The sequence below is a fragment of the Pipistrellus kuhlii genome, unplaced genomic scaffold (assembly GCF_014108245.1).
Source record: "Pipistrellus kuhlii isolate mPipKuh1 unplaced genomic scaffold, mPipKuh1.p scaffold_m20_p_23, whole genome shotgun sequence".
NCBI lineage: Eukaryota > Metazoa > Chordata > Mammalia > Chiroptera > Vespertilionidae > Pipistrellus > Pipistrellus kuhlii.
Genome location: NW_023425522.1, coordinates 1,271,362 through 1,286,377, shown reverse-complemented (window position 1 = coordinate 1,286,377; position 15,016 = coordinate 1,271,362). Strand labels below are relative to the sequence as shown.

The 15,016-nt window shown below is 41.1% G+C and overlaps 1 protein-coding gene across 10 annotated transcripts in view; it reads right to left on the bottom strand.

Moving 5' to 3' along the window:
- PRPSAP2 (phosphoribosyl pyrophosphate synthetase associated protein 2) overlaps positions 1-15,016 on the bottom strand; it is a 70,107-nt gene that overhangs the window by 43,895 nt on the left and 11,196 nt on the right. For 4 of the 10 annotated variants that reach the window (XM_036451859.2, XM_036451858.2, XM_045586471.1 and 1 more), the window contains 4 exons: positions 5,009-5,104; positions 4,617-4,767; positions 3,697-3,749; positions 508-574 (listed from right to left, as the gene is read on the bottom strand). In XM_036451859.2, coding sequence (XP_036307752.1) covers positions 508-574; positions 3,697-3,749; positions 4,617-4,735 — 239 coding nt within the window. In that variant the 5' untranslated portion in view covers positions 4,736-4,767; positions 5,009-5,104. Of the gene's footprint in view, positions 1-507; positions 575-3,696; positions 3,775-4,616; positions 4,770-5,008; positions 5,105-5,275; positions 5,297-6,372; positions 6,397-15,016 lie in introns of those variants that run through there. The other 6 variants (XM_045586469.1, XM_036451861.2, XM_036451864.2 and 3 more) reach the window with 6 other exon arrangements.

Genomic DNA, 15,016 nt, shown 5'->3' with positions numbered 1-15,016 from the left:
GTCTTGCTCCATCCCACCTGAGACGTTAATTATCCCATATGCTACATATGACATCTACCCAATAGTCACTCAGTAAGCTATCTTGGTTATCAAATCAGTTACCAGAGACAGACAAAGATATAGATGTATCACATTACCATAACTTTTATTATAGTATAATTATAATTGCTCTGTTTTATTATTATTGTAATATCTTACTGTACCTAATTTATAAACTAAACTCTATCAAAGATATGTATGTATTGCATAGAAAAAACAGAGTATATACTAGTATAGGACTCAGTTTTAGGCATCCACTGGGGGTTTTGGAATGTACCCCATGGATAACTGTGGGACTACTGTACTTGGTTATACATAAGAGCAGCAGTTAAGTCAGAAAAATAGCAGAGTAAAATACTAATTTTAAAATTATCTTAATTTTACTTGTCTAGCTGACTCTTATTATGAACATTCACACCCAAACAGAAACCCAGAAAGCAACAATGCTTCTGTTGGGTTAGTACTTACTTTGAAACAGTTTGAATGATAAAAACATCTTTTCCCCTCACAGACTCTTGAATTTGTACTCTTGTTTCTGGAAAGAAAAGGAAAAAAAAGAGGGGAGGGGTGAAGAAGGTATATAATTTATGTTTTTGAAAATACACAAAAAATGTCAATATTGTCCAATGTTACAAAATATGGAAACTGAAACTGTTATAAGAGATTAGTTTTAAATGCTACAAAACCATAATAAGCATTAGCTACACTTTTTAAACATTAGCTACACTTTTTAAACATAATTTCTGACTTGAAACCAGTAAACCTACCCCCTCACTTCTTGTATATAAGTAGAAAGTGCTGTATCACTCTGAGCACAATATCTTTATAGGAAACTAGAGGCCCAGTGCACGAAATTCATACACTGGGGGGAAAGGAGGAGAAGGATCCTCAGCCCAGCCTGTGCCCTCTCGCAGTCGAGGAACCCTTGGGGAATGTCCTACTGATGGCTTAGGAGCAAGCCTAAGCAGTCAGTTGGACATCCTTAAGGCTGCCATGAGGTGGGAGAGGCTCCCGCTACCACCTCTGCACTCGCCAGCCATGAGCCCAGTTTCTGGCTGAGCAGTGCTCCCCCTATGGGAGTGCACTGACCACCAGGGGGCAGCTCCTACATTGAGTGTCTATCACCTGGTGGTCAATGCGTGTCATAGTGACTGGTTGTTCTGCTGTTAGGTCGATCTGCATATTAGCCTTTTATTACATAGGATTAAACACTCATTCACTTAGCCACAACAAGGAAGAACTTATTAGGAACAAAATGTTATAATAATAATAACAATAAATAAGGTCCAATACTCTACTTTCAAAAAATTTGTGATCAGCCAGAAGGAAACAATTAGACAAACCCAGAACGGGAAAAACAGCCTCTTCAAAAAGTCATTGTCATGGGAAGAAAAAAGAAAAGGTACGGAATTTATGTAGACTAGAAGAAACTAAAGAGGTATTAAAAACACAATGCTCGAATCATGAATCCTAGTTTGAAAAACAAAACAAAACAGAGCTATAAAAGCTCTTTAGGTCAAGTAGGGAACCTTGAAAATAGACTAGACTTTAGATGACTAGAGATATAAAGTCCTTGCTCTTCTGAGATGCATGCCCAAGTTCAGAGGTTAAGGGTCTTGATGTCTGCAACCTATTCTGCACATATTCACATAGCAAACCGAGAACTGTGAACCTAGGTGGTAGAAATCTATTCTTTCAACATTTTTATAGATTTGAACATTTTCATTTAAAATGTTGGGGGGAAACAGAATACATTTAAAAAGGGAACGTGGTACCATAGGGGAAAAAATGATCTTTAGAGTCAGAGAAACCTGGAACCAAATATTGCCCCTGATACTTGTGAGCCCTCCTACCCAACATCATCCCTGAACTCAGTTCTTCAAAACTGAGCAATAGGAATGAGTCCATAAATGCTATTCCCGCCTTCCTTCCTAATAGACACTAAGTATTCTCTCTCCCCTCTTTCGTGAACCTGGAGGGTGGCCAACCTCCTCCTGAGTCTTCCACCACTAGCTCTCCCTGGAGCCCCCCCTTTCAAACTAGACAAAGGACATTCTTCCCTTTAGCAGTATTACCTTCTCCAATTTTTCCCTACATATTTTCAATTGCACTTTTTACCTACTGAAGCCACATGAGGCAACTTGGGAGAGCAGAAAGAGGAGGCAGTAATGGAGAAATAAATGGGGAAGAGAAAATGTGTGCCTTTTCATCAAAGTCTGTTTTAAGTTCCATAATATGTAAGTACTTGACAAAGTACTACAGTGGAAAAGGAGAGAGAACTAATATTTACTGAGTACCTGCTATACACAAAGAGCTACTAGGCACACAATTATCCCATTTAGTCCTAAAACACTACCAATCACTTGCAATCTAGAAAGGTTATATAACTTGCCAAGGATAAGCTACCTGAATCTCAAGTCCACGCAACTGCCCGTAGCCCTTGCTAGAATATAGAAAACAGATGCTTTTTACAACTTGAGATGTGTATGCAATGGCATAAATCAATTAGGAAAAAGCATTTCTTTTTGTTGTTGTTATTACTCCTCACCCAAGGATATTTTCCCACTGATTTTTAGAACAAGTGGAAGGAGAGGGAGGGGGCGTGGGGCAGAGAGACAAACATCAATATGAGAGACAAATTGATTGGTTGCCTCCTGCACGCATCCTCACCAGGGTGGGGACTGAACCTGCAACACAGGTACATGCCCTTGACCAGGGAATTGAATCCTTGACAAATTGGTCTGCCGGCCCATGCTCTAAACACTGAGCCACAATGGCCAGGGCAGCAAAAAAATTTAACAAGATTTCATGACAGCCAAACCGGTTTGGCTCAGTGGATAGAGCGTCGGTCTGCGGACTGAATGGTCCCAGGTTCGATTCCGGTCAAGGGCATGTACTTTGGTTGTGGGCACTTCCTCAGTAGGGGTTGTGCAGGAGGCAGCTGGTCGATGTTTCTCTCTCATCGACATTTCTAGCTCTCTATACCTCTCCCTTCCTCTCTGTGGAAAATCAATAAATTAAAAAAAAAAAAAAAAAAGATTCATGACAGCTTACATGGAGGTAAAGAATTAACAACCAGCCGAAACCAGTTTGGCTCAATGGATAGAGCGTTGGCCCGTGGACTAAAACCTGCCAGGTCAAGGGCATGTACCTTGGTTGAGGGCATATCTCCAGTAGGAGGTGTGCAAAGGCAACTGATTGATGTTTCTCTCACATCGATGTTTCTAACACTCTATCCCTCTCCCTTCCTCCCTGTAAAAAAATCATAAAATATTTTTTAAAAAGAAAAGAATAACAACCAATTAGTATGTGGCCACACAGGATTTACTCATCCTGCCTAATGTGACATAAATTCAACCAACAAATGAAACACAGTATCCATTCACTTGGCCAGTCAGTTCGCACATGCAGTTCTCATGGAGTGAGGTCTAAGAAGTGGCCTTCGGGCCCTCAGACGTGACTTGCTCCAGGGTTCTCCATCTAGTTGGTGTTCGTAGGAGCTAAAACACCACTCTCGCCCACCTTGCCTACATGACTTCCTGCTCATGGAACTAACTGACACTCAGTCTACTTGTTACACTAGTGGAGGATGAAGGACGAGGCAGTATGTCATTTTCTGTAAAAAGATCAATGTTACACATGTCAAAGATAGCTCACCTCGGTTAGGTTCCTGGTAAACCTGCACTTTGCCCATTTCCACCCCCAGCCGCCTAGAGAAGAGAAAGGGAGGAAAAGCTGAACAGGTAATAGAATAGACTCAACATCTTTACTATCTAAAGATGATTCATAAATTAATAAAAATAGAGGTATTCTCCTCATAAAATTTGAAGTTAGTATTAAACTATAAGGTCACGCTATTACCTAACTCCTCACCCTCCTCCCCAGGTCGACGTCGTCCTCCCCTGCCTGCCTCACTGACCATTTCCTCGTGCTCTCTACACTCCCCAAACTCCTGGGATACACCAACTCCTGCTGCTCACCCGGGGCTCTGAACTGCTGCTCCTCTGCCTGCTGGGCTCTGCCCCAGACCTTCACCCAGTGTCTCACTCAGGTTCTCAATTCACACATCATCCCCTCTGTTTAAAAGGCACCTGAGCACCCAAGCAAAAGCAGAACAGCCTGTCCCATCACTCCTTTCACTGAAGTTGGTTTTTGTGTTTCGTTTTTTCATAGCATTTATCACCACCTAAAATTACTGTATTTGTTTTGCTGACTTGCTTCTTGTCTGGGCCCCTACAAATATAAGAATTTTGACTGGCTGTACATTGTTAATCCCCATTATCTAAATCAATACCTAAAATAACTAAAATTATGTTGAACTACAATCTATAAACTGTTTCTGTACAGTATCCACTTCACTGTTCTTTACACTCAAATATTCTATACATAATAAGCCCTAATTATCCCCGGCGCCTACAAGACACTCATCAATGTCTGGTGAATGATAGTTTAAAAAATGCCCTAATATATACAGGTGATATGCAAGATTACCTGCTTTCAAGTTTAACAATCAATGCTAATCTGATTATCAAGTGAAAATATCACATAATACAAATTTTAATATGATTATAACTCACTCAGCAATTTTCTTTGAAAGCTCCATACATGATGAATTAGAATTTGCTGAAAACAGCACCAGGCCTCCTTTGGTTATGTTCATCTTGGTTTCTAATTCAGCTGGCGCCACACAAAACATCAAAACCTTCTTGGTTTTCCAATTCTTAGAGCCTAGAAGAATATAAAATATATCAAGAACTGCCATATGATATTAAACACACCTGAATGGATTTTCTTAATAGCAAAATGACTTCAGCTGAAGAAAATTAGTTTTCATTATAATGGAGTCTTTTATGTTAAATACTTATGGACAAACAAAAAGTCTATTTAGACTTTAGGGTTCTAGATTTATGGAAATATGTTATCACATGAATTAGTTTTCATGACCACTGGGAATAAAGGATAAACTTACAAGAAAGGCGGAGCGGAAGAGCTCAGTGTTTTACTGTTTGCTGCTTAAAGTCAATTATGGACAACCTCCTTTTATTCTCTGACAACAAAATTCCTCCTGGATTAACACATAGAAAAATGGCAGAGCCATTAGCAAGGACATGGACTGATTGATCCTTAAACAATAAATAAGTGACCCATCTATGCCCAGCTTTTCCACAATGGGAAATATTGCAATGAATTCACCCAAAGCCTACAGATTACAAGAAGAAACACATGCACAACAGACCAAAGGCCTACAGAGACCGAGGTGGGCCATCAGTGTCTGCCATGGAAAACAGGTTTGGGCTCTCGGGTTCTTGCTTATAAGGTGACCAAGAAAAGAAGGAACAATGGTTATGCCCAAAAAGGCCATAGCCACGTGCAGCCTACTCATTGCACCAACTGCACCTGATGCATGCCCAAGGGCAAGGCCAATAAGAAGTTTGTCATTCAACCAGGCAGGCATGGCTCGAACTGTGAACCAGGTAGTCACAATCTGATTCCTGGTAGGGCAAATTGAGTTCCAAGAAGGGAGTGTTGGCCAATTAAAGATTCTCTCTCATCACTGATGTTTCTCTCTTCCTCTCCCTTCCTCTATAAAAGCAATCCTATATAATAAAGAGGCAATATGCAAATTGACCATCACTCCAACACACAAGATGGCCACCCTCATGTGGTCAAAGATGGCCGCCCCATGTAGACACAAGATAGCTGCCACAGGATGGCCGGCAGGGGAGGGCAGTTAGGAGGGACAAGGCCTGCAGGGAAGAGCAGTTAGGGGATGACCAGGCCAGCAGAGGAGGGCAGTTGGGGGCAACTAGGCCTGCAGGGAAGGACAGTTAGGTGTGACCAGGCCAGCAGGAGAGCAGTTAGGCATCAATCAGGGTGGCAGGGGAGTGGTTAGAGGGTGATCAGGCTGGCAGGCATAAGCAGTTAGGGGCAATCAGGCAGGCAGGCAGGTGAGCAGTTGGGAGCCAGCAGTCCTGGATTGTGAGAGGCCCAGTGGGATTGGACCTAAACGGGCAGTCAGACATCTCTCAAGGGGTCCGATTAGAGAGGGTGCAGCTGGGCTGAGGGACACATACCGGCCCCCCTCCTGCACGCATTTAGTGCACCAGGCCTCTAGTAAAAATATATTCTTTAACAAAAAAGGGAAGAAAATAGCTATGAAGCAAGATCAGCAAACCACAGGCCAAATCAGGTCCCTCCAAAAATTATTTCTGTAAAAATACTGTAACAGAATACAGCAACACTTGTTTACAAATTGTCTATGGATACAATGGTAGCATTGAATATAGGCCAAAATATTTATTATCTGGCCCTCTACAGAAAAAGTTTGCTTACCCTTGCTTTATGGCATAGTGTAGGGCAGAGTGGCTGTTATAAAGAAATATTCAATGACCAACAGTCAAGAGTTGGAAGAGAGCTTGGGTATGTTCTAACCCCACCTCTCAACCAATGTATGTCTGGTCTGCGATTAGAAACAGGGTACAGGTCTGGAAAAGGAAACAAAAAACAAAACTCATTCTCCCGTAAGTGTAAATACAGGCTTTGGGGTCAAATGTACGTTTGCATCTACTTCCCCTTAACTCACTGAGCTTTGCAAAAGTCACTTAGCCTTTCTTAGCCTCGGTGCCTTCATCCATACAACTGTGAATACGGACCTTTCTGGATAACTGTAAAACTAAGTCCTGTGCAGCACTTACACAGTGCCTGCACATATGATATGCCTGGTAAATGGGAGCTACCTATGAATCAACTTACAGCATTTTGGTTACCTACAAAACAAGTACAGTAATAGGCATGAGGTGACCATCTTTTTACATCCCCCCAACCCACAAATAGGAAGCTTCTTAATTAAAGCATAACTGCATTTTAAAGAGGACTTGGAACACTTAGAACAAACGTATCTGAGGGGTAGGAAGAGATCTTAGAGGTAGCTCAGGCCAATTACACACACAGATGCCAAAGAATCACACACAGGTGCCTAAGAGCCCCTAGAACCGATGTCCACATCCTGAGCAGCCCATCCGTTCCCAATTCTTCCTTACCACCACCAAGATTCCCCTCTCTGCAGCCTCCCCGACTGGTGCTAGTCCTTGAAAATTTACAGGAAGCATCAAGTTTCTTTGCCACAGGACAGTCCACAACATATCTCAGGATGGCTCTCTTTTCTGGGAATTCTCTTCTCCAAAGTATTTCCTTACCTGAGCCTTGCCTTATCTGTTATGGTTTAAATGCCCTTCTTCACTCTGACTGTGTCTCTGAGGTTGCAGTCTTCAGATACGAAGTTTCCATTATCAAAACCTAACCTAATCCACCCTCAAAATGGCATAAGCAGGGAGTCCAACTGGAAATGGTGACCAATAGTCATTTCCAGTGACTATTCACTTCATCTGTTCAAACATAAGGGCTGAAGTTAGAAATTCAAGTACTGCTCTGTACCAAGCTACAAAAAAAGGGAGTTTTTAAATTTTCCTTAGAAATATAATAATCACCAGGATGAGGCTAGCAAAAGGCTCATTAAATTGGCAAATGGGCTTTAGTATGAAATGGAGAGTAAAGAAAACACTCCCAGACTCCCCGTTAAGATGGGAACATAGGAAAACTCTGAGCTTGCCTCCTCCCACAATCACATCAGAATTACAACTGGATTATAGAACCATCGCTGAGCCCACCTGGAGATGAACTAAACAGAATGCCTGTAACTAAGGATATACAGAAGCCACACTGAGCAGGTGGGGGCGGAGGGGGGTGGTAGGAGAGAATGGGCAGGTCCCAAACCCACACTGTGTCCATTAAGAATTCAGAGGACTGCCCAGATGGTGTGGCTCACAGGTTAAGAGCCGACCTATGAACCAAGAGGTTATGGTTGGATTCCAGTCAGGGCACATGCCAGGGTTCCCGGCTTGGTCCCCAGGAGAGGTCACACAGGAGATAGCCAATCAATGCCTCTCATCATTGATGTTTCTGTCTCTCCCTCTCTCTTTCTCTCTGAAATCAATAAAAAATATATTTAAAAACAAATAATAATTCAGAGGGCTATGTTGGCTGTGAAGGTGCTCCCCTTCAGACCAAGGGCCCCAGACCCACACTGGGCTCCCCAAACTGGGCATCAGTGCAGGGCAGAGGCGTTTCCATAACTTCTGGCTGTGAAAACTAGTGGGGACTGCATCTGAGAAAGACTAAGGGCTGCTAGAGACCAAGGCACATTTTTTGTTATTGTTAATCCTCACTTGTATATATTTTTCCATTGATTTTTAGAGAGCGTTGAAGAGATGGGGAGAGACAAAGAGAAAAACATTTATGTGAGAAAGACACACTGATTTTTTTGCCTCCTGTAAGCGCCCTGACCAGGGCCACACTGAGGATAGACCCTGCAACTGAGTTATGTGCCCTTGATCAGAATCAAACCCGTAATCTTTCAGTCTACGGGCTGACACTCTAACCATTGAGCCATACAGGCTAGGGCAAAGTACTTTTCTTAAAGGGAGTGCACCCGGACTCATGCACAAACCCACTCTATGCTTCAGTGCAAGGGCCGCAGCTTGAAGAGTTCCAGGGACATGGGGAGCGACTAAATTGACCAACTTCAAGGCAGGGGCTGGAGGGGCAGCTCTCAGCTGGGATGGAAGTGCTGGCAGGCGCCAGTGTTCCTTTCTGGAATTCTCCCACAACAGAGCCAGCAGGTGCAGGCTGTCAACGAACCACCTTCCCCACCCATGGTGATTCCCTGAAACCCTGCTGACCCTAATCACCAGCCCAGCCCAAGCTCTTCCACAGCCCCTCCACACAAGTGGCCTGCCTCAGCTCTGCTGCGGACTTTCCCCAAATCCTTGAAAGTTCCACAAACCCCAAATAAGCAGCAACCAAACTTGGCGTGCCTCCCAGCACTTGCTTAAGCAGCCCCAAGGCCAGCAATGTTCATATCTGAACAAAAAGACTTCAAAATGAAGGCCATCAAAAGAGACAACAAAGGTCACTGCATAATACCAAAGGGATCGATCCACCAAGAGGATATAACCCTGGTAAACATACACCCAATAGAGGAGAACCTAAATATATATACACATATAAACTTCTATATATACACATATAAAATCCTCAACAAAATATTAGCAAATAGCATCCAGCAATATTAAAAAGATCAGATACCATGATCAAGTGTTACTTATTCCATGGATACAAGGCTTGTACAATATTCGCAAATCAATAAATGTGATACATCACATAAACAAATTGAAGGACAAAAATCACATGATCATATCAATAGACACAGAAAAAGCATTCGACAAGATCCAACACACATTTTTTATAAAAACTCTCAGCAAAGTGGGATAGAGGGAGCATATGTCAACATGATAAAGACCATATATGACAAACCTATAGCCAATATCATACTCAATGGGCAAAAACTAAAACCATTTTCCCTAAGAACAGGAACAAGACAGGGATGCCCACTTTCACCGCTCCTGTTCAGCACACCATGGAAGTGCTAGCCATAACCATCAGACAAGAGGAGGAAATAAAAGGCATCCAAATTGGAAAAGAAGTAAAACTGTCATTACTTGCAGATGACATGATACTGTACATAGAAAACTCTAAAGACTTTATCAGAAAACCACTAGACTTAATGAATGGAGAGCGCGACAATATAGTCATAGTAGGGAACTCTTAACACCCCTCTGACTTCACTGGGTAGATCTTCCAGACAAAAAATTAACAAGGACACTGAGACTCTAAAGGACACACTGGATCAGATGGATTTAAGTGACATTTATAGAACATGTCACTCCAATGCAGCAGAATATACATTCTTCTCAAGGGCAAATGGATTATTCACAAAGATAGACCACATATTAGGACACAAAGTAAGTCTCCACAAGTTCAAGATTGAAATCATATCAAGCATCTTTTTATATCACAGTGAAATGAAATTAGAAATCAACTACAGTAAAAACACCCAAAAACATTCAAACACATGGAGGCCAAATAGCATGTTGTTAAACAACTAGAGGCCCGGGTGCACGAAATTCATGCACTTGGCGGGAGGGGTCCCTCAGCCCGACCTGCACCTCTCGCAGTGGCCCGCTCCTTAGCACTGCCATGGAGGTGAGAATCTCTCACCAGCACCGCTGCACTCGCCTGTGGGAGTGCTCTGACTACTGAGGCAGCTCCTGCGTTGGGCATCTGCCCCTGGTGGTCAGTGCACATCACAGTGAGCGGCTGTTTCACCATTTGGTCTATTTGCATATTAGACTTTTATTATATAGGTGGATGAATAGATTACCAACGAGATTAAGAAAGAAATAAAAAACTTCCAGGAAATAAATGAAAATAAACACACAACCACCCCAAATCTCTGGGACACATAAAAGCAATCCTGAGAGGTAAGTTCATAACACTACAGGCATACCTCAGAAAACAAGAAAAATCAATAATACACTATTTAACCAGACAACTTCAAGAACTTGAAAGAGAAAAACAAGAAAAGCTAAGACTATGTAGAAGAAAAGAAATAATAAAGATTAGAACAGAAATAAATAATATAGAAACTAAAAAAAACAAAACATTAAAAAAAAATCAATGCAACCAAGACCTGGTTCTTTGAAAGGATAACCAAAATTGATAAACCAGTTGCCAGACTCATCAAGAAACAAAGAGAGAGGACCTAAATAAATAAAATCTGAAAAGAAAGTGGAGAAGTAACCAACCACTGACACCACAAAAATACAAAGGATTGTTAAGAAAATACTATGGCCCTGACCAGTTTGGATCAGTGAATAGAGTGTCAGCCTGCGGACTGAAAGGTCCCAGGTTTGATTCCCAAAACTAAAACCATTTTCCCTAAGAACAGGAACAAGACAGGGATGCCCACTTTCACCGCTCCTGTTCAGCACACCATGGAAGTGCTATCCATATCTGGGTTGCGGACACATCCCCCAAGGGAGGTGTGCAAGAGACAGCTGATCGATATTTCTCTCTCATCGATGTTTCTCTCTATCCCTCTCCCTTCCTCTCTGTAAAAAAAATCAATAAAATACATATTTTTTTAAAAAAAAGAAAATACTATCGATATGAACTACGTGCAACAAGCTGGACAATGTGGATGAATAGACAAATTCCTAGAAAAAATATAATCTCCCAAAACTGAATCAGGAGGAATCAGAAAACAGGAATATGCCAACAACAACCAATGAAGTAGAAGCAGTAATCAAAAAACTCCCACCAAACAAATGCCCAGGTCTGGACAGCTTCACAGGGGTTTTATACCAAACATTCAAAGAAGAGCTAACACCTATATTCCTCAAACTATTTCAGAAAATCCAAAAGGAAGGAACACTTCCAAACTCATTTTCTGAGGCTAGTATTATCCTAATTCCAAAACCAAATAAAGACACCTGATGAACACAGGTGCTAAAATCCTCAACAAAATATTAGCAAATAGCATCCAGCAATATTAAAAAGATCAGATACCATGATCAAGTGTTACTTATTCCATGGATACAAGGCTTGTACAATATTCGCAAATCAATAAATGTGATACATCACATAAACAAATTGAAGGACAAAAATCACATGATCATATCAATAGACACAGAAAAAGCATTCGACAAGATCCAACACACATTTTTTATAAAAACTCTCAGCAAAGTGGGATAGAGGGAGCATATGTCAACATGATAAAGACCATATATGACAAACCTATAGCCAATATCATACTCAATGGGCAAAAACTAAAACCATTTTCCCTAAGAACAGGAACAAGACAGGGATGCCCACTTTCACCACTCCTGTTCAGCACACCATGGAAGTGCTAGCCATAACCATCAGACAAGAGGAGGAAATAAAAGGCATCCAAATTGGAAAAGAAGTAAAACTGTCATTACTTGCAGATGACATGATACTGTACATAGAAAACTCTAAAGACTTTATCAGAAAACCACTAGACTTAATGAATTCAGCAATGGAACAGTATACAGAATTAACATCCAGATATGTATGGTTTTTTATACTCTAATAATGAACTCACAGAAAGAGAAACTAAAAAAGAAAAATCCCATTTACCATTGCACCAAAAAAAAAGTAAGATACCAAAGAATAAACTTAACTAAGGAGGCAAAAGACCTGTACTAGAAAACAATAGGACATTGAAAAAGATAGAAAGTAGACATAAACAAGTGGAAGACTATACCATGTGTTCATGGATTGATAGAATCAACATAATTAAAATATCCATACTATCCAAAGCAATCTATAGATTCAATGCAATCCCAATTAAGATACCAAGGGCATATTTCACAGACCTAAAACAAACTCTCTAAAAATTCATATGGAATTAAAAACAAAAACAAAAACAAAAAAAAACATGCCCCAAGCCCTAGCCAGTTTGGCTTAATGAATACAGCATTGGCCTGCAGACTGAAGGGTCCCAGGTTCAATTCCAATCCAGAGCACATGCCCAGGTTGTAGGCTCAATCCCCAGTAGGGAATGTGCAGGAGACACATTGATTCTCTCTCATCATTGATGCTTCAATCTCTCTCTCTCCCTTTCTCTCTCTGAAGTCAATAAAAATATATTTAAAAACAAACAAACAGAGTCCAAATAGACACAGCAATCCTGAGAAAGAAGAACAATGTTGGAGGGATCACAATACCAGATATCAAACTATATTACAAAGCCACTGTTCTCAAAACTCTGTTACTAGCGCAAGAACAGACATATAAGCCAATGGAACAGAACAGAGAACCCAGAAATTGACCTAACCCATTATGCTCAATTAATATTTGACAAAGGAGGCAAGAGCATACAATGAAGTTAAGGCAGTCTCTTCAATAAATGGTACTGGAAAAATTGGACAGATACATGCAAAAAAATGAAACTAGACCACCAACTTACACCATACGCAGAAATAAACTCAAAATGGAGAAAGGGCCGAAACCCATTCAGCTCAGTGGATAGAACGTCAGCCTGAAGACTGAAAGGTCCCGGGTTCAATTCCGGTCAAGGGCATGTACCTTGGTTGCAGGCACATGGCAGCTGATTGATGTTTCTAACTCTCTTATCCCTCTCCCTTCCTCTCTGTAAAGAATCAATAAAATATATATTTTTAAAAAATGGAGAAAGGACTTAAAGATAGGAAACCATAAAAATCTTAGGAGAATGCATAGGCAGCAAAATATCAGACATATATCATAGCAATTGTCTTTATCAATATAGCTCCTAGGACAATGGAAACTAAGGAGAAAATAAACAAATGAGACTACATACATCAAAATAAAAAGCTTCTGCACAGCAAAAGAAACCATCAACAAAACAACAAGAAAGCCCACTGTATGGGAGAACATATTTGCCAATGTTATCTCCAATAAGAGTTTAATCTCAACATGTATAGAGAACTTATACAACTTAACAAAAGGAAGATAAACAATCCTAACAGAAAATGGGCAAAGGTGCCGAAACCAGTTTGGCTCAGTGGTGGAGCGTTGGTCTGCGGACTGAAAGGTCCCAGGTTCGATTCTGGTCAAGGGCATGTACATTGGTTGCGGGCACATCCCCGGTAGGGGGTGTGAAGAGGCAGCTGGTCGATGTTTCTCTCTCATCGATGTTTCTAGCTCTCTATCCCTCTATCCTCCTCTCAGTAAAAAATCAATAATATATATATATTTTTTTTTAAATGGGCAAAGGACCTAAATACACAATTTTCAAAAGAGATCATATGAAAGGCCAAGAGACATATGAAAACATACTCAAAGTCACTAATTATCTGAGAGATGCAAATCAAAACGACAATGTGGTACCATCTCACACCTGTCAGAATGGCTCTCATCAACAATCCAACAAACAAATGCTGGCGAGGATGTGAGGAAAAGGAACTGCTGGTGGGAATGCAGACTGGTGCAGTCGCTGTGGAAAACTGTATGGAATTTTCTCAAAAAATTAAAAATGGAACTCCAATTTGACACAGTAATCCCACTTCTAGGAATATATCCCAAAAAAGGATATATGCACCCCTATATTCACAGCAGCACAATTCACCATAGCTAAGATTTGGAAACAGTCTAAGTGCCCATCAGCAGATGAGTGTATTAAAAAACTGGTACATCTACACAATGAAATACTACAAAAAAAAGAAGAAACTCTTACCATTTGCAACAGCATGCATGGATCTAGAGAGCATTATGCTAAGCGAAATAAGCCAGTTGGAGAAAGATAAATACCACATGAGCTCACTCATTTGTGGAATATAATGAACAACATAAACTGATGAACAAAAATAGATCCAGAGACACAGAAGCATCAAACAGACCATCCAACCCCAGAAGGAAGGGAGGGGGTTTGGGTGAGAGATCAACCAAAGGACTTGTATGCATGTGTATGAGCATAAGCAATGGGCACAGAGAGAAGGGGGTGAGGGCATGTGCTCAAGGGTGGGAGTGGCCAGGGAAAGGACACTGGGGTGGAGAGGAGGAGGGAGAAGACTTATGTAAAACTTTAAACAATAAAAAACTTAAAAAGAATAAATCAATAAACAACAAGTGTTGGCAAGAACGTTGAGAATAGGGAACCTTTGTGCACCACTGGTGGGATTGTAAATTGGTACAGACTAGAGAAAACAGTATGGAGGTTCCTCCAAAAATTAAAAATTAAAGGGAAAGACAAACACTGGATGACTTCACTTATATGTGGAATCTAAAAAACAAAATAAACAAAAACAAACTCATTGATGTAGAGAACAAACTGTGGGTTGCCAGAGAGGAAGAGGTTTGGGGAAGGGGTGTGAAAAAGGTGAAAGGGATTAGGGTGTACAAATTGCCGATTACTAAAACAGTTACAGGGAGCCCTAGTTGGTTTGGCTCAGTGGATAGAGTGTCAGCCTGTGGACTGAAGGGTCCCAGGTTTGATTTTGGTCAAGGGCACATGCCTGGGTTGAGGGTTCAATCCTCACTGGGGAGCGAGCAGGAGGCAGCTAATCAATGATTCTCT